This window comes from Fukomys damarensis, unplaced genomic scaffold (assembly GCF_012274545.1).
Source record: "Fukomys damarensis isolate Sample0158 unplaced genomic scaffold, DMR_v1.0_HiC HiC_scaffold_16, whole genome shotgun sequence".
Lineage (NCBI taxonomy): Eukaryota > Metazoa > Chordata > Mammalia > Rodentia > Bathyergidae > Fukomys > Fukomys damarensis.
Window position 1 is genome coordinate 38684777 of NW_022900928.1, and position 26055 is coordinate 38710831.

General features: G+C 40.9%; 1 protein-coding gene across 2 annotated transcripts in view; it reads right to left on the reverse strand.

Moving 5' to 3' along the window:
• Positions 1-26055, reverse strand: part of Me3 (malic enzyme 3) — a 199280-nt gene that overhangs the window by 14592 nt on the left and 158633 nt on the right. For both annotated transcript variants that reach the window (XM_010633727.2, XM_033764266.1), the window contains one exon: positions 9816-9925. In XM_010633727.2, coding sequence (XP_010632029.1) covers positions 9816-9925 — 110 coding nt within the window. The remainder of the gene's footprint in view (positions 1-9815; positions 9926-26055) is intronic.

The following is a 26055-nucleotide window of genomic DNA, read 5'->3' on the forward strand; positions in this document are numbered from 1 at the left end:
CGTTTTTTTTTTTTTTTTTTTTGTGGGCTCAAGGGTGGTGCTTCTTCAAGAACATGAATTGGATTTATGCTTGGCTTAGAGGCTATGTGTTGGGCAGAGATAAGGAGCTCAGCAATCATTTGGAGCCTAACAAATGCCTGTTCATCACTGTGTATGTTAGATGGCAGGACTCTAAGCAGAACATACTCTCTAGATGATGGGGTGCAGGCTGTCCTGTCTTCACACAGCTGTGGCCTAGAGAGAATGCTGCAGGGACCCAGAGGTAGGGCTGAAAATCACTGGGATATTCTCTCAAGGTCCCCAATGTGTTCACTGTACATTTACTGAAGACTTATCAGGTGACAGCCCATTACAGGCACTGAGAAAGACAGAGATGGATCCAACATGGTCCCTGCCTCCAGGAAACACCCAGTTTATGAAGGCTTGGGAACAAATAACTATGACCACCAGTAGTCAGAGATCTCTGGAAATTGTTGCATTCATTTACTTATTGAACATCAATTATGAACCAGACTCTGGGTACTGAGGGTAACCGAATAGATGAAATTCATTCCTGCTTGGAAAGAAGTTATTAAATGAGTACAGGTGTGATGAGTATTGAAAAGAAATTGTGACATACTTTGTTAGTTTTTGTATAGAAAAGTATTGATCATTATCAACCTACCTTTGCAGCTTCATGCCTTCCTATACCAGTAGCATTATTTGTAGTACCTAAACATGCCACTTGTTTTATATTTGTGTGGTCTCACCCCACACCTTTCCCACTCTAAAGGGCTTTTTGCGTTCATTTTTTATTCTTTAAGACTTTGACCATGTGATATCCTGTGCTTCCCCAAGAAATCATTGGCCACCCCTTCTTTTCCTATGTCTGTTTTTAAAAATATAAACTAAAGCCAGGTTATAACATGGCAGAATTAGCACTGTATTGTACTAAAAAAAACAAACAGACTCCAAACTACCATCCAAGAAAGCAAATATAAATAATTATTTAAATCACTTAAAGAGATAGTGAGAGTTGCATTGCATGACTCTCTCTCCAAATCTCCAAATCGCCCTTGTCCATCATTTTCTTGACTTGTTAGTCTACAGTAAATCTACTTGACTCAGCTGGCTGTCTCCATTTCTCTATCTTCCTGCAAACAACTCCATTCCACTCACATTCTCTGTCCCTCAAAACCTGCTTTCATTTTAGTTCTACTGAGTCAGAATATATGTTTCAAATGTTCCCTGGAATTTTTGTATACCCATTCAAGTCTGAGATGCATTGAACCAAATGGAGTCTTTAGTGAAATACTAGTTTCCTATCTTTGAAGAGAATTTTCTGCTTATATGATTCTATTTCAGGACAGGGTTCCGCCTCCCCTGAACAAAGTATTTGCCACCAGATGGCGCCAAAGACGTTTGGCCAGAGTTTCTGAGAGACTCCACATTTTTCATGAACCTTTTATTTTTCGAGTATTAAATACATTTTAGGATTAGAATCTGAGGATTGAATACCTGGGCTTACTTTCAGAAGCTCGGAACTGAATGGAGATTGTGGTATCCCATAATGGTACAAATAAGAAGATGAGAAGAGAGAGAGGGAGAGAGAGAGACAGAGAGAGAGAGAGACAGAGACAGAGACAGCGACAGTCAGTCAGACTAGGTCTGGTTAGTTACCCAGTGAGAAGCAAAGCCAAGAAGCCTAGTGTGTTTGCTTTGACCATTTAGGGTCTTCCGTCCAGCTTGCATTTTCTGATAGGAGTTGGAGCAAATGGAATGGCATTATGGTTTCCTTGGGAAGAACTGTGGAGTGGATGATAAAGTGGAGGCTGAGGAAAGAAAATGTAGGATGTGCCATTGTACAGCTGTGACTCTGGAAGGGGTGGGGACACACAGCAATGGGAAAGCTGATGAGAAAGAATTTCACATTTCAATAAAAGGGCAGCTACCATTTATTGATCATTCTTACTCTGACCTTGGCTCTATTCTGTGCATTTACCTGCCTCTGTTCTTTTAATCTTAACAAAACTCTACAATTTAGGTATTATTGTGTTACTACAGCTGTACTTTCCCCCTCTCTCTTTCTCAGAGAAGTAAGTGAAGCTCAAAGGAAATTGAAGCAATCAGGAGAGAACTTGCGAATTATTTCACTGACAAGTCTATAAGCTCTCTACCTCATATCCATGTATTTTGCCATTCCTGCTGTAAATGTTGAGATACTGCCTCTGCTTCTAGCTAAAGCCACTTCTTTTTGTGTACTGGATCTTGTCATTCTTGCCCCTTTGAGGAATTTGTGCTGTAATTCTTTCCCTTGTTTCCTGGATCTTCAGTTTGTCCCTCTCTACTGGGTTATTCCCATCTTCATAAATATGTTATTAAGCTTCCAGCTTTAAAAAGCCCACCCTTGACCTTATGTAGGTCTTACCCTATTTCCTATCCCTTTTATAGTCAACTCTTGTAAAGAGCTGAATATACAGTACTTATTGCCTTTATCTCTCCCCCACCTGATTTCCATGAAACTCAGTCTAATCAAAACACTGATCCACTTTTTGTCATTGTCACCAATCACCTTCACCTTGACAAATCCAGCCTTCCTGTTGGACCTCTCAGCAGCATTTTCCTATAGAGAACTCTTTCTAGACTTAGTTTCTGGAACCCCACACTCACTGGCAGCACTGTTGGGTACTTTGGTCTCTTTTCTGGGATCTTCTTTTCATGTGATCCTCTCAGTTGGCAAGCTATCCTAATTACAACCCAGAATTCGACAGGGAAAACAGCAGCTCTTATGAAGTTTGGACAATAAAGTTACCATCTCCATCATTACCCATCATAAGGAGTTATTGTCTCCTTTCATTTTGGAATTTATGCCAGGAATTTAAAAATGCAGGAGAAAGCAACTGCTTAGATTTTTGGAAGTAACCAGTCTGAGAAGTTTGGGGGTCTGAGAATGGGCAGAAACGTGGCTTATGCTCACGGACAACTAAAAGTATGACTAGTTGTTCCCATTTGTTATGAAAGAAAAACAACTTTTCTTCTTCAGAGGGAGACTTCCATAATTACATTTCCTGAATATTGAATACTTGAGGTTGTAGGTTCAGGAAATAGCACAAAAGAACAAGCTAAAAATGTAGTTTCTACTTTTAAAAGTCACATATGATGAAATCAAAGGAGTTTCCTTTTTTTTTTGAGTAGGGTCTCACTATGTAGTTCAGGCTAGGAGTTTCCATGTTGAACAATTGGTTATTGGAGGAAAGAGGTAGAATTTACTGCCTCATCCGGCAGTGGTAACACTGTTGACCTCATGCAGTAGGAAAGTCAGGGGAGAGGTAGTGTTGGCCATGGTTCAGCCAAAGTGTCTGTGGAGGCCTGGGCTCCAGTAGGACTGGACAGCTTCTACTGTAAAACCAGACTTGCATCCATGACCAACAAGAATTACTTCCAATAGTAGCCAGCTACTACCATCATTTACTCATTAGTGCATACTGAGTGCCTGTTCTGTTCTCACTGGTCCTTGAATATATACAGAAGAACAAAACAGTCTTATTCTCAATGAGTTGCCATTGCATAAGTGTTTAGAAAAGTCGTATTTCCCTTGTTGGTCACCAAGGGGACCTTTAGACTACTTCAACACTATTTCTGTGTCATAGGGGAGTTTTCTGGAGTCCCTGGATTCTCTAAATGGCAGTTCTTGGCCCACAGAGAAGCTGGGGTTAGGTTTTTTTGAGAGGAATTAGAAGAAATAATTGTTGTCTTCTCAGGTCTCTGAAAGCTGAGGGTTTTAGCTATTCAGTAGGCTGAAAGGGAAGGTCTCTGAGGAGCCAGGTATAGACACATGAGACTCATGTGAACCTCAGGGCCGGGATGACCTTGTTAGTAGAGAACAGCCTCAGAATACAGAGCTTAGTGAAAAGGAAGGCTTTGGGGACTGGAGAGGGATGAGATTGGAGGGACTGGGAAATTTTATTTTTGAGGAGATCAAGGGAAGACCTCGAACTCCTACTTATTGTATATGGTGGTGAGGTGGGGTCTGTAGACCCCTCACAGCTAGAACAACCCCTGTTGTCTTGTAAATAGAGAAAACCAGCTAGAAGTCTTCAGAGCTGCACTATCCATGCCCATGTCTGCCCACAACTGTAGCAACTAGAACCCTCTAACCATCACAGAGGTGTTCAGCAGTGTGTTGTACATCTCTTTGCTGAGAGACCCATCTGTAGCTCTGGGGAACTTGGGGGATTCTGTAAAATGGGCCATGGGAAAGGTTGGGGTCATCTCTACACCCCTTCTTTGGCTCTGGATGCCATATCACAAAGGAGGTGACATTTGAGCCTTTAAGAAAAATTAAAAATTAGCTAAGAGAGGGAATAGAGTTCTAGGCAGAAAGCTCTTCAAAATCACATTCAAAATAACAGAGGTATCAGAAAAATTCAAAGGGTTTGAAGACTTGAGAGTATATTTGGGAAAGTGGGGAAGAGTATGGTGGGTTCTGCCTCCTTTTCTGCAGCTCCTTTTGTGCTCACACAGGGCCCGTCCTCCTCTCCATCAGCTCCTCTCTGCCTTGGGTCTCATCCTTCCTCCCTCCTTTCCTCCCATACCTACTGTCAAGAGCCTACTATGTACCAGAGACACAGTAACAGGTATAACAAAGTGAACACTGATATACACTTGTTCCTGCTTACATATCCCTACAATCCTTACCACAATGAGCACCATAAACAGAATACTGTTGCAAATACTTAAAAAAGGAATGTAACTATATGCCAACCAACCAGAATAGATGATGGCCTTAGAAAAGCATCCAAGCCATTCCAATGGTATTGGTTGATTATTTCACATGGCTATTTATACTGCTAAGTCCATTTTTACAGATAAGGAAAAGAATAATCTGAAAATTGAAGCCACTTGGAAAAAACCACTAAGCAGAAAAATTAGAATTCATGTGTAGCCTTGTTTCAGTCTAGTGTCTGTGTTAAGCACCTTGTTCACAAATCAAAGTTTTCAAGTGGAGGAGGTGGTGCTGGCCTGACACAGCACACAGGCACCCTGATGAGCTGTTTGGTCCCAGGGGTGTGGAAGGACTGAGAGAAGTGCAGATCCAGGGAAGCCCAGTGGGGTGGAGGATGCTCTGGAGCTGATGAACCAACTGGCTTTGCTGTCCCCAGTCACACTCTGTGGTCAACTTGCACGTGGGGGCCGGCAGCCCAAGGTTACTAGGTCAGCAACCTTCTAGACCTGCATGCAATTTTCCCCAATGTTGGAATTGCCCTGTTCCCTAGTATAATGATTCCTGCTGCCTTTTCCCATCTAGACTTCTTTTCCTCCCCTAAGAGCAGAGATGCTTCTCTGATTGCAGCTGAAACAACAGAAGTCACCTGAGTCTCTGCCTATTCAAAAATTCCTGAAGAGGCTGCCAGTGATGATTCAGTTGGTTGGCAGCCCTGCTTGCCAAGGACTAGCCTGGCCTGGCCTGGGATTTCCTGCAAGTCTGAGCTGGGCTGGGTCAAAGGAGACAGCCAGAGACCCGGGAGACCTCTTTTCCCAAGTGCTGTGACTTCAGGAGCCCAGTCATGATTAGCTGCGTGGGTATCAGTGATTCTCAGGTGTGTGGGGCTGTGGACTGACTAGGAGACAGTTCAAATAATGTGCTCCAGTGCCTGTACCATACCAGGCTGTGACCTGCCCCATAGAGCTCAGTGTTGGGGGCTCCTGTGGACTTTAGTTTTTATCGTTCCTTGTTCCTCTGAGGATATGAGGCTAGGATGATATCTGGAGTAGGCAGCATAGTTCCAGTCTCACTTTCTGTAGAGGGTGGATTCCAAGCACATTCTGACAATCTGTCCCCAGGTCTTTTTGGGATGGACTGGGACTCATTCAGTGTGGTTTTTGTTGCCGTTTACCACCTTGATTTGTCATTGCTTACCCCTCTCTTTTTCTCTTTCCCCCTCACTCCAAGCACACTTTAATCATGCTCTTTTGGGAGCACCACTATGTGACTTAATGCTTCATTTCTTTTTACTTTGTATTGGAAGTAAAGAGGAGTAAATAGCATGAGCTGCATCTTCCATGTTGGCCTTTTAGTACTGAAATTCCTCACCAGTCCCTTCATTGCCCACATAGTGGGAGTGCACATCACAGGCTTCTGATCCTGTTCCCATCACTAGCCAGCTGTGAGTCCCTTCCCCTCCTGGGGCCTCCTCTTTAAACTGCAGAAGTCAGAGGAGAGACTGGAACAGGGAGGAGGAGAGAGGATCACTGCAATAGGATTCTGGGGAGCAGTAATGAGCACACCCACTTGGGGTTTAGACTTTAACTCTTAGCAAGAGGATCTGCTCTACCACCTTGCATATGGGAGCAGGCAGTTAGCAGCCTAATCTCCTAAAGAGAGCAGAGAATTCTGTCAGAAAGAATTGGGTTCTAATCCAGCTTTTGTTATCTTTCTTGCTATGAGACCTCCAGCAAGCTTTAACCTCTTATACTCTACGTTCCTCATCAATGACAAGGGACAGTAACATCTGTCCCTCCCATAGGAAGAGGGGGTTGTTGCCAGAAACTTGTGATATAATCGGGATGGGACACACTGTTCAAACGTAAAGTTCTGTGTGCATGCAAAATGTTGCTCTTTGGCACAGTTTGTGTCCCCTGGGAAATAGCACATAATGGAGAGTTCAGGATGTTTTGAAGAAGTGCTCTTGTGGAAAGCAGGGGAAGGAAGTGGGATGGGGTAGATAGGGAAGATGAGAGGTGTGGTAGGCCCCAAGCCTCAGCTAAACCCACTGGATCTCTATCCTGCTATCGGTGAAATGGTTGGGCCTTTTCATTTCCGTGTGTGAGGCATGGCCTAATTTCACTGACAGCATTGCCATTAGCTGGGGCAACAAGTTTTTCTGAGAAGGAGGGTCTGGGTGGTACATCTCCATGTCCCCCTCTTCGTTGTTGTTAATTATATGGTCACACCTAAATATCAGGTTGTGCACAACACAGACTGGAGTAATTTTAGAGTCCCCACCATCCCAGTACTATTTCCTAGCTCTGTAGATGAATGATTTAGTTCTAATTTGTGAGAAAAGAATGGTAAATTCCTCTTTCATTTGCTGTGATACTCAGAAAATTGTTCCATGTGGCTATATCTGGAAGTCTATAAGTAGGACATAAAATCAATAAAGTTAAACAAATGGATTGATTTAATCTAATTAAAAATGCTCCATATGTATGTATGTGTGCATATGTGTAAATATGTGTGAGTATAAGCATATGTGGGGGTATATTTATAGGTAAGCATATATATGATGACTGGGACAAGAGAGAGGCTGCAGTGACAGGTGTTCAGTATAGAAAAACCCATGTTAATGAGTGAGTGTGATTATGAGAATGTCAGTTTGTGTGTGGAGACATCATTCATTTACTTTTGTAACATTTAGTAATTACTAATGTTTAGTAAGGCACTCTGCCGGGAGCTAGGGAAGAATAGCCAAGATGTGCCTTCCACTGGAAGGTTAATACCTCACAGGGAAGTGTACAATTCAATACAAAAAATACGATTATAGTGAGGGAAGAGAGCAGTCAGAGGGGAACATGTTGTTGGGTACCCACATCAGACTGAGACAGTGGGGGCTGGCATAGGTACTGCTTGGGCAGGAGACCTTCAAACTGACTCTTGGTGGATATAGGAGTTACTTAGGCAAAGATGATGGGAATGTGTGAGTAGGACTTTCACACACAGAAATGACTGGAAAAAATCACAGGAGTCAGAGTGAAGAGAGGGTCAGAGGTCAGAGGAAAGACTCCGAAGCCATATATTTCACTGTAGAAATGTTAACTTTCTCACGAAGAAGGGGAAGCATAGCCAGCCATATTTCCATTTTAGAGTCATATTCTGGCAGCAGTGCAGAGGGTGGTGGCTGATGGACTGCAGGGCTCAGTTGGGTTCCTATGTTTATGAGGATATGTACACATGGAGCTGTCTTTGTGTCTGTAAAGATAGAATCTATGCACTGGCTGGGTTTGTTTTCCATTTCCACCCTCTGGCCATGGTAGCACATTGGTTCTTGGGGATGGCTGTCCTGCTGCTCTCTCATGGGTGTCTTCTATAAAAGGGGAGCTGGCCAGGGGCTAGCCAGCAGGTGCTTCTTCCAAGGCCACAGGTACTTTGCCTGTCCACCAGGTTGAGAGTGAGGATATAACAAGCGATGAGAGAATGCTTCCATGCCCCCCACCAGTTCTTCTAGACCAAACTGCCATGCCTGTGTAGAGTGCCCAACTTGTCTGGGTGAAGCTGGGCTTGCCCAGCTAATGCCTGTCCCAAGCCCAGGCTTAGGGCCAGGGTGAGACAGAATGGAGAAGCTGAGAAGATGGGAGTGTGTGAGGATGGCCCAGCTTTTCTTTTCTGCATCTCCTATTCTCTGGGGACCCAGTCTTCAGGCACTGGAATCATACATTTGAACTTAATTATCTAATAGTATATTACAACTCTGCTATCTCATTCCTTGCAAATCCATAACAAATACAAAAAAAATTTATCGCTTTTCTTTTACAGCAGAATAAGGAAAGAAAGAGGCATGTGGTTTTGTTATATGAGTGTAAGACCTGGAACAGTATGGTGAGTGGTTATGAACTTGGAATTTGGAATCCAAATGCCCAGATTCAAATTTCAACTGCATAGTTACTGGCCACATACATTGCTTATTCTCTTTGTACCTTGGCTTCTTTATTCATAAGATATAGCTGCTAATATCTCATAAGATTAAAGGTATAAAGACCCTAGAAGAGTGTCTGCTGTATCATAAATATTCAGCTAGAAAACTTAGTTAGTCTTCCCTGGGTTTGAGTTCTCTCACTTCATGAAAACTCACTTGAAAAGTTGAGACTTTGTGAGGCCTCTAGAAGAATTATCTATCGACCGAGATGTTGGTCAGTCTTACTCTCCTGTCCCCACAAACTCATTCTCTTTATCTGACATGGATCTTTTGTTTTAACAGACCTTGTTGGCCAAATTTCATGTATTAAATAATAACCTCTGTGACCCATCAAGGTTTTTCTTGGCTCTTACAAAATGTTAGGAATAACACCCAGGGCTCCATACTGAGAACTCTTGGATCAGGTCAGATAATCCCTTAGAGGGCCACCCTTCCTGCTCCAGTTTCAGATACTGGCACCTCCATAGCAAAAAGCAGAAGATATTTCTGGGCTCTGGAATGGGTGACCAGTGGACCTTGCACTAGAAGATACTTACATTGGCTTTTGAAGCACTCAGTGTCCTTGGTGCCAGTGTCTTCCAGGCCTGTCATTCTTAGCAGTGCACATTTCAGTCAAAGTCAGGGAAGGAAATGTCCTAACTCTTTGATGGGGACACACCTTGTGTTTAAAAATTTAAAAGCAGGTTATTAAGGATGTGGAAGGCCATTTTTGTGGTGATTGATATTTTGGTCTTTTGTGCTAGTACTTTAAATTTATACAAACCTCTTCAAAGGCTATTATTGTCATCTCTGCAGAATATATGATGAAACTGTTGTCAGATAAATTATTTGCTCAAATTCAAATAACATTATTTAAAATTTCTCAAACATATTAAATTTCATGAGTTTTACCCATCTCTGATGTAACAATGATCTCCGTTTTGTAGCTAAGGCAACTGAGGCTTAGCAAAGTTAAGGGACTTGTTCAAGGTCATAGAGCAAAGAACTACTTAAGTAGAAGTTGAATTAAAGTTTAACGGTCTTCAACAGCTGCTGGCAGAAATCCAGCAGTTAGGTGTCATCTCTCCCTTGCTTCAGCATTCTGGCAAGCCTTGTAAAAAGGTCCTAGTCTGCAGTGGCTTTGTCGGGCGTGTGGAAACCTACCTTGGATGTCATCATTGAACATACAGTACTTGTTGCGGTACTTGTTGAGCAGGCGGAAGGCATTGGCATTGGCAAAGTCTTCAAACTGGATGAGGCAATTTATCCCAAACCTGTGAGGAGAAAGAGGGATAGCTTTGAAAAACACTGCCTTGGTAAATGAAAACAATACCCTGTAAGCTGTTTGATATGTTTATTGGAAATCTATTTTAGTATTGCCTTCTCTGTCAAAAAGAAAAAAAAAGGAGGAAAAGGAAGAGGGAAAGGTAGAAGAAGAAGAGAAGGAGGGGTGGGGAGAAGGAGAAGAAAGATTGAATTCATTAGAATTTTGTAACCTATTTTTCCTTTTAACATTTGTTGTCTGCCAGGAAGCTGAGAGAGGAGTTTCCTGCTCATTTGTAACAGGCATTTTAAGTTTAAGATTTCTGCATACAGAATTCCCTTTGCTGCATTCTTGCTCTTTGATTCCAGTATTTGATAATTTTGTTGGTGTTTCTTTCTGGAAACAGGCATGATATGAATCATTAAAAATTTCATAACACACATCAAGCAAAATTTTTCTCATCATGGATGAACTTGTGTTAGAATAACAGTATCTGAGGTGATGTTCATTGAGAAAAGGTCCTGACTAATCTCCATTAGATACAAGAATGTCAGGGCATGTGACAGAGAAGCAGCCTGCCATTCCAACCTGCTGTGAGCTACAGACTTGGGCCTGCTGTGAAGGGATTTATGACTTTGCTGAAATGGGGGCTTCCTGTGCTCGTGGGCCATCTTTCTGAGGAGGCTAGTGACTACAAAGCGGTAAGCAACACTAATCTACCCAGAAAAACATCTTTCCCAACCTCCTACTTTTGTCCATGGCTTACCCTGTCCGGCATAAAGGCCAGCGACTGGGTAAACATTTGCTCCTGCTGTGTTTTTCCAGAGCCTTTGTTGATCAGAGCTCTATGTCTCTGGTGGTGCAGCTGGAGATAGGTTCATGTTACTAGGACAGAAATGGAGAGGTGGTGACTTGCTAAAAAGTGCTGGGCTTGCATCAGGAGGCTGTGGGCATGAGCTAGCCTTCCACATTCAACCGATTGACCTTGCTCCTGTCACTTAAGCCTCTATTCTTCCCCGTTTTCTGTTTGCTAATAGAAATGATGCTATCCACCTGACCAACTTCTGTGGGCTGTTGTGAAGGTTAACAGCTAAGGTGATTTTACCTTAACATTACTGGGGTATGATTCATACATAAAATTTGATATATTAAGGTACACAATGTGATGATTTGATATATGTGTATACTGTGAAATGATTATCTCAGTCAAGCTAGTTAACATATTCATGACCTCATAAAGTTCTTTTTTTGTGTGATAAGGAGGCTAAAAGTCTACCCTCTTAGCAAATTTCACATATACAGTCATCAAGCCCATCCTGGGCTATATAATGAGTTCAAGGCCAGCCTGAGCTACATAGCGGAACTCTGTCTCAAATATATATATTATACATTTATATATATTACATAATATAACATTTAAATAGTATATTTATATATAATATTTATATATTATATATAAGATGATTTTATACAGTAAATTGTTAAACAAAGTATCATTCTGGCCATAACTCTTATTCACAATCATAGAGTAAGAGGGCTACCATGTAGCTCTCTTCTTTAGAGGAATTTTTTGGTACTTTTTAGGTATATAGTATAGTTACATTCATCATTGGGATCTTGTATTTGACATGATATATCTTGGTTCTTATTTTTTCCCCATAATTTTGCCCTCCCTTCATCCTTCCACCCTTCCCTATTTGTAGAGGAGTTTTTGAGAGAGGAAGGGTCACAATCTGGTTAAAACAGTAACAGTAGCAGGAAAGATACTAGTCCTGAGATACTTGGTGTGAGAGAGAACACAGCCTTGAGAGCTGATAGGGGAAGCAGGGCCTTAGGGAAAACCATGTTTCAACAAGACCAGGAAGACAGGAAGTGATCAGAGCAATGAGGATTTTGGAAACTTTACTGATTACAGATTTAGTTCCAGAAAATTCCAGAAAAGAATTTAGAAGGGAAATGAGGTGTAAGGCATTAGGTTGGATGATGGAAAGTGCATAGCACAAGACTTGAACTTCTGTGTGCTCCTGAGAAGACTTAATGATTTCTCCCTGTGTACCTCAATGGGATAGGAGTAGGGAAGGCTGTGGTGTGTTCCTCCTTGGTATCCTTAGGTACAGTTATTGACATTTCCACTTCCCAATCTCTGTGCATGACTGAATACAGATTGTAATTTTTTTGTGTTCTTAAAGAGAAAGTAATTTCATAATTTATTTAAATAATGCATCTCATGGCTTAACAATCTTTTAAAAATCAATACCCAAAACAGTGCCCAACACATATAGGTGCTCAGTAATAGTCATCCCTCTGTATCTGCAGGTTATCATCAATGGATTCACCCAGTCCCACAATGAAAATATTTGAAACACAAATTGGATCTGTACTGAATATGTACATACTCTTTTCTTGTCATCACTCCCTAAGAAATAAAACTATTTACACAGCATTTACATTGTAAAGGTATTATAAGTAATATAGAAATGATTTCTAGTTCACAGACATTTTGTATGTGTTGTATGCAAATATTATGCCATTTTATATAAGGGACTTGAGCTTCTGTAGATTTGGTATCCACAGGGTCCTGGAATCAATCTCTTTTGGATACTGAGGAACAATTGTACTATGAATAGAAATGACAAATAAATCCTCCCATGCACAGATATTATGCTCACCAAGCCCAAATTTACTGTGAAGTTTTATTTGGAGTATGAATTTCAAGTATCTGAATTTGGAGTGGGGAACAGAATGTCTTTGGCTCTTGGCCACATTTTACTATATATAATATGTCCAGCATTGCTTCTCACAGCTAGCCTGGAGCTCAAATGCTGAAAAGGTCAGACAACAAAACAAGAATGCATGTTCTCTCTCTTTCTTTTTTCCTCTCAATCACACACACACACACACACTTACTTGACCTTTAAGCAATACCACCCTTATTTGCTGAGATAAAAATAAAGCAAGAATTATAAATGGATATCTTTGTTCAATGCATTTCATATTTAATTTGGTTTTATATAAAAAATTCCTCTCTCTTTCATGGACTAACTTGATGGAATATAGAGTAGGCTTTCATTAATTCAGGTCATTTAAATCCCGAGTTGGAACTGTATACAAGGTCATTTGGACCACCCATCCAATAACCAGAACTGAGAGTTCCTAGACTCCAAATAGTCCAGAACCCCACCCTTTGGACTGGAATCCTCTGGGCTGCTCCCTGGGCCTCTCATCATCAGAAACCACTTCTCTACTGTAGGATTTCATACTGTCCCCTTTCAGTCTCTGATCACAGCCCCTCCTTCTACTTCCCTTCACTTTTACTATATCTGCCCTTCATATCAAGAACTCTGGGTATTTCACCAAGTTATCCCAGTCCCTTGGCCTTTCCCAGATGACTTCTCATGAAACTAGGCCACTATCCAGTCTGAATCAAGAAGAGTTACTTTAGTCATCGGCCTTAGCACTATTATCCATTGTCCACCCATCCATCCTTCCATCCACATCTACTGAATGCCTATAATGATCCAGTACTGTAATTCAATAATGTTTAGGAAAGGGTCGATATATGAAGAAATTGGTGGAAATTTAGCATTGTGAGTTTTCTTGACAACTTGTTAAACTAATTCAAAACTAAGGACAAAAACAAAATTTTAGTGTAGAAATCTACATGGCTTAAGTAGAAAAAACTTTTTTCAATTCATTGATGTACATCCAAATATATAGACTTCCACTGTGACATAAATTTAAATGTTAATTATTTACCTTACATACTCATTGCATGCTAATAATTTTAGTAATAAAAATAGTTAGCCTTTATTAAGTAATTATTACCTGCTAGGCATTGCACCAAGCTCTTTACACACTATCTCAAACTTCACATGACCTTATATGAAGTAGGTGCTATCCCACCCCCACAGAAGGAATCCTGACTGCAAATGTTATCTGCCTAGGGTTATTTACTTTTTCCACTTGGTAGGTTGTGGAGCTGGTAGGAGTTTGAATCTGGTTGTAATCTGACTCTAGATTCTGCTTTAGTTCAGTCTGAAAAGCAATATAGATTTGTAAAAGATAGAAAACTAGGCAATAAAACTGAATTTCTTTCAGCATTGGGAAAGACATAGTAAAGAAAACACTGGACAAGGAGACAGAAAAACTATTTTCTTCTCTGTCTCTTGACAAACACTACTAGTCTTGCCCAAGTGTCCTTTTTTCTCTTGGATTAATTTCCTGATATGAGTGCATGGAAGATAAATGTGAACTATTTAACACCTGAGGCTGCAAATGATACACTAAGAGCTTCATGCTATTTCTACAGACTAAGGAGGAGGTCTGAATAGTGAAAGCAATACGTGGCAAGAAAATTGGAGAGCCAGTGTCTAAAGTTCAAGCTCTTCATGCTTCCACAATTCAGACCAGCAGGTGATGAAGGCAGTGTTAGGACCCTTCCCTCCAGATGCTCCAGGGGCCCTACTTAGGGATCTGGACAGTTTCTTGATTTTAGTGCTGGCAATCCCCCAAGCCACAAACGGAGCTGCCCAGACTTCTTAGCCCCTGGGACTCAGCCGGGAAATGGCCTTGGGTCTGCCAAGGAAGACATTCTGAAGCAAAGGCTCATTTAAAGATATAAGATGATGGGTGGATGTTTGATTCCCCTGCCCCCATAGCTCAGGCAAGGGGAAGCCTGTACCTGGGAGTCCCAGTGAGTTGTGTCACACTGTAATGATGCATGGGCCGTGGCCACAGAGCTGGTCACCTGCCATCTAGGACACAGCTCTCAGGGTAAGGAGATTGGAGGTAGTGTGCTCTCCCCGACATACTGAACCAAAAGCAGATGAGGTGTGTTGGTGAGAGTGGAATATTTCAGGCACTGCAGACACGGCTTCTTTGTTCCAGTGGGCAGGAATTGCTGTTCTTTCAAACAGTGGGTCTGATTCTTTCAGGCCTGAACAAACATGGGGGACCTGGGAGGAGCAGGTGAATTTGCTCAGCGTGTCTCCAAACAGAATGACTAAATGCTACCACTCATATTTCCATGGGAGTCTGCTCCATCTTCCAATAATGAACACATGCAAGACTTTCACAGGAGAGTGTTCAGTCATTATATCAGTTGTCATCACATGGAAAACTATGTCTTTTCTTCTTTTCCGGCCAGGAACTAGAACTGACACTAACCTTTGTTTTCTGTTTTCCATATTGCTTTAATCTCTGGACTCTTGAGATGATTTCAGAAAGAGATTCAGTAGCAAAATAAGTTTGGACCATTCCGTATAGCATATATGACACATCAAAGGCTCTGAAAGTCCTCCTCTAAGAAACCTGCATAATCCAGAATTTTCTAAACTCGTTTGGCCAGAGACTTTACCCTCCTATACACCTTTCCTCCCTGTGGTGAACTCTACTTTGAGAGACTTTAATTTGAAGAAAAAATTTTGTTCAGGTGGGGCTGAGTGGATCCAGGTGGAGACCCTCTCTCCCTGGGGTTGTTGCAGTTGCTGTTTCTGGTCGGGGTGCTACAATGACTGATCTTACCTCCTTCAAACTTACTTTCCCTTTCCTATTCACCATCCACATTTTTCTGTACACAAGTCTGGACAGATCACTTATTTTTGGAAAAACATAAAATGGTTTTTACTCTTTGGGGTCATATTCAAATCCCACAGATAGTGTTTACTTTGGCTCCAAACGTATTGCTTAACACCTATCCATGTCTGACGCTCTAGGATGTCACATTTTGCTGTTTTCCAGCCACTGTGTGCCCTTGCACAGTGCCATATTTTACTCCAGCTGCTAGTTCTCTCTGCGTAGAAGGCTCCTTTTTGCCCAGGCCAACGCCTGCTTAGACCATAGGGTCCAGCTCAAATGTCATATCTTCTAGGAAGACTTCCCTGAGATATATTTTTCCCCACTCTTAGGATAGTATGAAATCTGTTCTATGGAATCCCATGATACTCTGGACATATCTGTAATAACATACCACATTATATCACAAATATTTATTGACATTTCTGTTCCAATTCAGTTAAAGAAGTATATTTGTCAGGGGTCCTTTTTGTACCAGAAACTATACTAGGTACAATATAAAAATTTAATTAAAATGTCTAAGTATTCATTATAAACAATGAGTTGCCCCACTTGTCAGAATACAAAGACAGATGTAAAGATCTCATAGTCAAATAGTAACGCAGACAATTAAAAAAAAACAATTGCAATGGTAATAATAAAGGTGTGTGCCTAGCGTTTGGCAATCCTTAAAAAGGGCAGGTAGATCTGCTGGGGGGAAACAGCATTCACTGGTAGAATGAGAGGATGTTGCACCTTCCTGGAGCTTCAGGGAAGTGTGTAGAGCTGGAACTTGCCAGGGAGTGAAGAAGAGGAGGATGTCGGGGAGACGAGGCGGGTAGAACCTAAAGGCACCCCTTAATTGCCTTATGAAGAGGCTAATGGGAGACAAAAAGGGCACAGGCAGGAAGGTAGCATGTGTTGCAGGTTCATTCTGGCAACAGAGTGAATGGACAGTTGGGAGAAAATACTACAGACAAGGCAGTTTGTGACCACAATGACAGACTATGAAGTGTTAGGGTAAGGCAATGGGGAAACTCAGAGAGAGAAGGTATTGGGAAAATGACATTGAGGAGGTAAAAAGAGCAGCTCAGAAAAAAAGAGAAGAGAAGAGTGGGAAAACTTTGACATCAATTAGAACGGGCTCTGTCACTTACTAAATATGTGACCCCAGGCAGTTATTTAATGTAAATTCCAGTCTTCACTGATAAGAAAGTGGGATAATAATACCTCTTTTGCACTGTCGTTAAGAGAATTAAATGGGGTAATATATGCAAAAAGCTTGAGACACTATAGACAGAGTCCATGGAAGTAATGATCCTGATGACTCTTCTCAGAATTGAATCACAGGCTAGTTGTGGATGATAAAGGAGCAGTAGGAGCCTGGGATGGGTGGATGGTGGTGTCTCTACTCTTAGAGGTCAGGTATAACAAAAGGCAAGCAAATTTACCAGGTAAGACAGGCTTGGCACATGCTGCGTCTGAGATTTCCTGTGGCGTTGGGGATGGATGTGTTCATGAAGCAGAGGGCATGCACAGGGTTTGGAGAGAGGAACATGTAGTTCAGGGCACTGTGAGCAGTTGGAGTCACAGAACTGGATTGCGTGTCCTCAGGTGGCACATGTGTGCCCTCAGTAGAGAGCAGGGATCAGAATACTGAGGCACACTTGCATCCCAGAATCAGAAAGAGGCACAGAAAGAGAAGCCAGCATAGGACAGAGAGCAAAGGGCCCCCAGAAGTGGGAGAAGGACCACAGAGCACTGCCAGAGGACCCATGTGATGGGCTGTGGTCAGGAGTATCAAATGCTGCTGTTAAGCGAAACAGGGATTGAGGAGTATAGTTTGGAATCAGAAGTTAGAAGATGGTTGGTGACCTCTGCAAAGTACTTTCAGTGGAGTGGTGAAAGGAACCACATTGCATGGGGTTAAAGTTTAAATGGAAGGGGAGGAAATTTCAGTGATTATGAATTTCAAGAAGCCTGGCTGTGAAGTAGAGTAGGGTGGCAGCTATTGTTGATGCAGGCTGAAGAATGAAGTTGTTTTAGAGATGGGAGGTGTACATAAGAGCTAAAGTAGCCATTTGAGAGGAGAGATGGTTAATGAGAGCATGGGGGAGATCCTGAGCAGTCCGGTTGGAATGTGAAGACCTGGTCAGATATCACGAAACAGATATGAGCTGTTACACCACAACTCAGCCTCAGCTGTGTATGAGGGAGTCTCGTTCTTCTGGAGGCAGGAGGGAGAAAAAAGGCAAGCAGAATTTTGGAAAGGACTCACAAGAATGACAGGAAAACTATTCTGTAGGTGAGAAAGCTGGAAACCCAGGATTGAAGAGAGGAGATACCAGGCCCGAAAAAGAGAAGGCAAAGTGAAATGAAGCATAGTGATTATTGTCAAACATATGAAGGACTGTTCTGTGGACAAGGAATTAAACTGAATTATTTTTGTGTTGCATTCAGGGAAAAGACACAGCAAAAGAGTAGACTCAGAGATGCCCAGATTATATATAGATCCATATAAAGCAGAGATTTCAAACACTGGAATGACAGAGGCTACCTGTCACTAGAGGTAATTGCGTGGTCACCAGAACTCCGCTTGGTGAAGAAATCATGGGAGGGATTTTAGCCTGGGCCTCAGAGGACTTGCCCTTCCCAGCTCCGATAGTGGGAGAGCATTTGCGGTGTCTGCTGGCAGCCAGATTGGCAGGCTTTTGTGACTGGCATTCTGGCCTCAGGGGGAAAACCCCATCAACTAGTAAGAGAGTCACAGGAAGCAGCAATTTCTAAGTAAAAGTCCCAGGAAAATATCTGCCATTCTTTAGTCACCGCTGTGACAGCAAGGCTGAGCCAGACTGAAAACACTTCAGGGGTAGAAGGATTTCCTCCTGAATTTCCCTGTTTGACTGAGTTCCTTCCTGGGCAAGCAAGCACATGGCGCCAGGAGTCCAGGGCTGGGAAGATGATGGCTGATCTGCTGACCACTTGACCTCTCAAAGGTCAGTGGCCAGTACTATGTTTTCCTCTAGGGCACAGCAACTCACTCCTATTCATAGCTCACCAACCCACTGGTGAGTTTAGCAGCTTCAGTGATGCCAGCTCATATCTATCCATAGATTTTGTGTGTCCAGTTGTCTTAAAACCACTGCTGTCCTTGATGAAGAGTCTCTGATCAGCTTGGCCCATTTGTATCTCTCTTTTCATGTGTATTACTGTAGTATTTACAACATATGATCTGTGGTACAATCATATCTTGATCTCCTTGGAGTCTAAAGTGAACTTCATATAAGGGAAAAAAAATTGAGATGTTTTATATATATGTACCACTTTCCCACGATGAATGTAATCATTATGTCCTACAAACATATACTAATAAATATAAAAAAGAAAAAAAAGGGCCGGGGATTTAGCTCAGTGGCACCTTGCCTGCCTGGCAAGTGCAAGGTCCTGAGTTCGATCACCAGTATTGCAAAAACAAACAAACAAAAACTTTAAAAAATTCTAAAAAATAAAATAAAATGACTCTTTTTTTACAGAACTAGCTGAGTCCTACCTTGAATTGCAATAGTGAATCTTGAGGTGAGGGTTGTGAAATATGGTAAAGTTGGAAGGACAAATCTGTGTATACGAGCATTCAGAATCCAGGTGAGCCAAAGTCAGAGAGGGAAGAAAGGAAAAAGACCTTCCAGGGTTAGGCAATAAACTGGATCAAAGAAAGTACTAAGAAGAGAGTCCTAGAAGGCATGGGTGGTATCTTATGCTTCACTGTATGGCACAAGAGCTGAAGAGGAAATTCCACTGATGTCCTTTCCCATCCCTACTTTGGATAGGTCAGTCTCAGACACCCATGCTGGAGGACCAAAAGACTCTACTGCACATCCAGTGTCCTGGCTTAGTAAACATTTGTTGAACATGGGAAAACACGAATGCATGAACCCTGAAGAGCAGTCCCTCTCAAAGGGCTGCCCAGTTATGCAGTCCTGCGTGATACCACCAGCTCCCTGTGGAGGCACACTCTCCTCATCTAGAGGCCACAGTGGCAAAGGTGGTTTGTATCTCAAAACCTGGCACTCTTTCTTCGACCTTAAGGATCCAACTCAAAAGGAATGAGCATTACCTGCAAGAGCATGTTCCCAACAAGGCTGGGAAAACAGGCCAGCAGAGGGTTTGTAGACCTCAGATTTTGGAGTCATGTAGGTTTGAGAATCTAGCTGGGTGTTTTGGGCAATGTATTTAACCTTTTTGAGCCTCAGTTTCTTTACATCTAAGGGTTGCTCTGCTAAGTACACGGAACACATCCAGTATAATGCAGGTGCACTATAAAGGTCAGTTGCTAGCTCTTTCCCAGGAGCAAGGCTGTGAATTTTTAAATATAAATAAGTGTCCCACATCCTTTGTCACTTTATTCCCTCTATGAACCTTGATCAACATTGCAGGCAGAGATATATGAGTTGGGTGCATATTAAGTCTGTACAAACCCCACTGGTAACTATTTGAGCATCTCTTTTTTCTTCTAATAGATTATGAATTGAAATGAACAAATGAATACTTGAATAAGTTTTTTAAAGAAGTAATAGAATGCTATCTTGAAATATTTTCTGATTAGTTTATGTGTCTATATTATAATCCCAGGAAAACTGAATTCTTTAGACTAATCTTTTCTTTGTATTGGCCACATTGTGGAGGGCACAAAGAAAGCACATGATAAATATAGGCTGCATAGAAATTTGGAGGGAATTTCATAAATTGTGCAAAAGATAGAAAAGAGCTTGATAGGTTTCCCCTATTTTTTGATTACCTGTTGTTGAAGAAATAACTTTTTTGGAGTCAGTTTCTCTACAATGAAGTGAGGAAGTTGGATCAAATGAGCAACTTTTGTGCTCTGGGATTCCAAGCCTATGGGACGACAGTCTCATGGTTGGCCAGGGGGGAAAACAAGAATGGTAAAATAGAAATTGAGCCACAGAAGTTATTCCCAAAATCCAGTGCATAGAAATACTCAAGAGGGACTGTTTCTATTGAGAAAGATTCAGAATATGAATAATCCCTTGAAACTTTGTAATCAGGCCTTAGAGCCAACAGTGATATTTTCACAAGCTTTTAAAAATAAAAGTAAAACCTTCAGACATTTGCTATAACTTGGATGCCATAACCTTAGGCAATTTCTTGTTTATATTGCTTTAAACCCAGCAAAAGAAACTTAGAACCTAAAATCCTCAACTTTTTCCAGTGAGGTCAGTTGAGTTGATTGGGTACTGAGGTTTGTTGATGGTTCCAGGGATCTGCATCTCTGGTGAACAATGTGTAACCAAAACAATTCACCCTTAAGTGGTCAAGAAGGGAGAACCAGGAAGAGCCAACAGACTAATCTGGACAATGGCTAAGAAAGATGATGCTTTCTTCATTTTCTGCTAAAAGCTAGACAGTTTTGGAAATGGCTATCCCTCCACAGTTTCCTTATGAGGACTGTGATGAGGGGCGGAACGTTAACCTTATGCTTGAACGAGTTGGAGAGAGAAGGTCTGAGTAAGCCAAGAAAAACGGTTCAAAAGTTCTTGCTCCATTCATCCTCCAGGTCTATTATATAAAGAAAGTGTCTGGAGTATGCGGGACTATGTTTGGTTTCATGTAATAGAACAGAACTAGAGAATATCCAAGTAGAAGGGGAATTTTAGAGTTAAATTATCTATGTTCATAGGTTGACTCTATTTAGTGAAAGTGTAACCTTGAACACCTTCCTTAACCTCTCTGTGCCTCAATTCTCTCATCTGTAAAATGCGCATTCATTCAATAAGGACTTACTGAGGACCCATGCAACACGAGGCATTATTCTGGGTGTTTGAGATACAGCATTAAATAAAAAAGACAAAGCTCCTTCTCTGGAACTTACATTTTCATAGGGTACAAGAATAATTATATAGGGTTTGCTTTCATTTTCGTAAGTGCTTTCTAAAAGCTTATATGTCAAAGGCCTGGTCCCCAGGGTGGCATGGTTAGTAGGTAGTGGACCTTTAGAAAGTGGGGGTTTAAGTAAGGTCGTTGGGTTTTTGGGAACTGTGAAACTCCAGGCCGTCTTCTTTTTGGTTATGAGGTGAGCAGTTTGCTTTAACATATACTCCCTGTCACTGCAGTATAGCAGCACTTCCTACCTACCCAAAGGCCCGAAGCAGTGGAACCACTACAACAATGAGCTAAATAAACCTTGCCTCGGTATGAGTTATTTATTATAGGTAACACGGGGTTGTTATGAGTATTAAATAAGTTAATGTATGTGAATTGCTCATTGTCCCCAGTTTATGCTTATTGCTTATTAGGTCTCCCCCCTTCCCAAGAAAGTACTTCTTGGCAAGAATTGCTGCTTAACTAACTATTTTTATAAAGAATTCAATTACAAAAAATTCCTACACATAAGCCATCAAATGTCACAAAAAATGAATGTATTGGAAAGCAAAAATCCTTGGCAATCTCATCATTTAACTGTAGTTACTATTAAGTTTGTCTTATATATCTCTAGATTTTTTTGTTACATAGCCTATTTGATAAAATAATATGTTTTTAGGAAATTTTTCTCAGTTATGCAACTTTATTAAAAAACAATCTGGAAAACCTAATAAAATGAATGAAGTAGAACAAGAAGAAGTTGTATGTATATGTATGAATGACCAAGATAAGTGGATGACAAAGAGAAAATGAGAATAAATATACTATACCATGGGATTGGTGAGAATTACTACAGCCTTTCTGCCTGCGTCTCCAGATTGGATTTGGGGGTTCTAGGTCTTTAATAGCTTTCTTCCCCTCCAGAAACGCCTGATTTCTTCAGCAATAGTTTATAAAGTCTTTCCTGGCAAAGAACTTCACCAAGTTTCTGAACAATCAGGAGTAAGAACAGAGGATTCTCTGAAATGCCCATAGGTAGTAATTTTGAAGATTTGGGTTTTCTAATAATATCTTGGCATGACACTGGTATATGCTCCTGGATTTCTGTGATTTTTTTAAAAGTTCAGATGTTTCATTATAGTATTTTTCAAATCTGCTTTTTTTTTAATTCACAGTATTGGGCACATACCCTGTTATTTCATTCTTTAAAAAATGTCTTTGTAAACTTAAAGGCAGATTTTATAGTTTCTCTTGGAAAATTCATTTTTCTTTTGCTTCTAATTCTCTCTTGATTGTGTATCCAATTTTCCCCTGTTGTTTCCTGTGGATTGTTGTGCACTGAATGCGCATTCATTTTCACTGGGGAACTGAATTCCACACAGTATAGATTGTAGGAGTGTTTCTACAGATAAGACTTACTTTTCCTTCTATCAGATTTTCCAGCAACATCACCTGCAAGTACAATATTTTTATGTCCATTTCTTAACAGGAAGTTTGGTTTATGAGTATATTATAAATGTGGATTCCAAATCCATAGGTGGCAAAGGCTTGGTGTTTTGGTTTTTTGCATTTCTGTCACATTTTTCTCTCACAAGCTCTTTGTCACTTGGCTAGGTTGGTGACCAAGTCCTATGTCTGCTTTGTAGTGGGTGCAGCCACTGGGGCTCACAGTTACTGGAAGGACTCTCTGTTCCAAAACTCTTGTACAGATTTGAAGAGTTGTTCCTGCCCAGGTGATCCATGTCTGAATGACAAGGAAGAAGTAGCCACAGAAATGCAAGTGCTTTCAAGGCTGGAGAGTTACAAGGGTGAAGGCTTTGCAGCTATAGCAAAAGTGATGTCTTTAAAGAATAGCATGAAGGTCAGTGCAATTAGAGCCAAGGGAATAAGGGAGAGGGCGGTAGGAAGTGAAGTCACCAAAGGTATCCTTCCACCTCCAGAAGGAGAGTACAAGGTTATTGTAGGTGTAGCCTTTTAGTAAGTCAGTACTAAGAGTAGATCTCAGACAATTTATTAACTTTCTGTTGGGCAAGTTTGTGTTTCTCCTTTCCATACTAAAAATGTGCCTCCTAAAAGTTTTGGTATGTAAGAGGCCAACTCTCTTATAGTGGTGGGTCTGTCTACAAGTCTCAAATAACACTCAGTGGAAGCAGTTGCAGAAAATTTGTATACACTTCACCCTATAGACACACCAATGCTTCTCCTCCCTGGGTAAACACAATGTCTCTTTACTGGGTGGGGGTTACCAGGCATTTACTAACTACACGCACATGTCAGGGAATCTAAGATGGTGATAGGTCATACCCAGGTCTATTATGGTTTTGTTCTTTCCTTCTTAAGTTCAGCATTGGGAAAGAGAAAGTAATATTAGAATGGAAAGAGTAGATTGGTGGAAAATTGTAAAGGGCAGTAATGATCTCTTAAATTAAGCATGGGAGTATGACTTAACAACAATAATAATTAATAATAGCTGTTGAGGTGGATGGTCCCATCTATCCATCATAAGTATTTATAAATTAAATTTTAAAAATGGACTTTAGAGATGAGGAAATTAAGATACAGGTAAATTAAGTCATGTGTTAATATGTAGTTTGTTAATAACTTCAAGCTTAGGTAGTCTTTCTCTCAAATCCATGCTTTTGACAGCCATAGTTAATGGGTATAGTCTTCATAGAGTTCCCTGTATTACAGGCAAAATACTTATGTTTTATTATCTTTAATTTCTCCATCTCTTAAAATGAAGCTAATTGTAGTACCAACTTCATAGGGTTGTTGTGAGAACTTGATGAGATATTGTGTAAAGTGTTTGGATCAGTGTCTGCACACAGTAAGTAGTTAAGTAAGATTATTATTATTATTATTATTATTATTATTAATCTATTAAGGGAAATCAGAATCTCCACTTCTCCCATTCCTCACACACACAAAATACCATTTTATTTCCTCTTCTGGGCTATAATCTGAAAGTTTCTGACATGATTGTGTTCCCATTCTTGAAACCAGGCAGTAAAAATCAGGCTGCTAACAGAAAATGAAGTGGACCAAGCCAGCTGGCATCATTGAGCCTATTTCCTTGGCCTGTGAGTTTCATAAAGCACATTTTGGCCCAATCCTGAGGCCAAATTTTAACTGGTGAACTGAAAATCCTCTCAATTATTCAGTCTGCTTGGCCATGAAGAAAGCGAGTAGGTCCTAGATAATTGGTACCAGTTTGAATTATGATATAGTCTTCCAGCCCTTTTTGTGACCCAGGACAGATTCTTTGAGAGCCTGGGAGTCTGTCACCATGCAACATCTGGCTTCTATTCTGATGGGAATATGTAGGAGCTGTATTGTCAACAATTAGCCATGTCAGACTGAGACTAGAAAACTGTCTTGCTTCTTCAAAGGGCCGACAAATTGGAATAAATTCCAAAGTTCCTTGTTCTGAGCTTCCTCAGATGTGGTCAGATTTATAGCCCTTAGTCCATTCTAATTCATAGCAAACCTGGCAAAGGCTTTTGACCTACCCACCCACCAAGCAGCCAGTCAAACAACCTTGTCCGCACCAGTTCCTTTAAGCTCATTGTGAGTAATGCCATGTTCCCTAGGAACTACCAGTTTTTAGAGATGTTTCAGTCATAGGTCTTGAGCAAACCCATATAGTGTCAATACTTGAGCCTTTCTAAAATAGTTCAGGCACATCTTTGCCCAGTCTCTTCACTGACTGTGAAAGGTTAAAGCTTAAAAAAATCTTAAAACTCTCCCCCCAATAATTCATTTATAGAAAACATGTCCCAAATTCAGTGTATGAATAATTATAAAATAATCAAATAAATATAATGAAACAATATGCAGCCCACAAGATTACAAACAGGGAAATAGTTTCAGACCAGGCTGGTCAGGGTAGACTTCCCTAGGTTGGGCAGAATTTGAATTAGGGAATTGCTATGTGTTCTGCCTCTAATCTCTTCCCATATCCTGTCAATTTTAATATAATACTTTCATGGCTGAGGAACCTTCCATGGCATGAATCCATAGGTTTAAAATATTTTTAGTAGAAATTAAAAAAAATGAAGTATTAAGCAAATACCTGATACAGAAGGCAATAGAAAACAAGGGCATGGTGGCACATGCCTGTAATCCCAGCACTGGTGAGGCTAAAGCAAGAAGATTGCCTGGAGTTTGAGGCCAGCCTGAACTATATAGTGAGACCCTGTCTCAAAAAACCAAAAAAGTAGGGGCTGGGGATTTAGCTCAGTGGTTCCGGCACCTGGCTCGCAAGCACAAGGGCCAGAGTTCGATCCCCAGTACAAAACCAAACCAAAACAAAACAAAACCCCCCAAATAAAAAACAAGTATTTCTTCAAGTAGTTTAAATGTTCTATAGTTGGTAAAATACATTTCATTTGTCACATCCCTGATACACACCTATAGAATTCTGGGCTCAGAGAGTCTTGGTTTAAAACTGCTATATTAGATGACTGAAGCCCCTTCCCCTTTGAGCTCCAATAATTACGACCTTCTGCCAGGTTTTAATTCCTATCATAGTATAATGGTTAATTGTATTTATTTATTTATTTATTTATTTATTTATTTATTTATTTATTCATTCATTCATTCATTCATTCATTCAGACAGGGTCTCACTATGTAGTTGAGACTGACCTGGAACTCACTATGTAGCCCAGGCTGGTCTTGAAGTCACAGTGATCCCCCTTCCTCAGCCTCC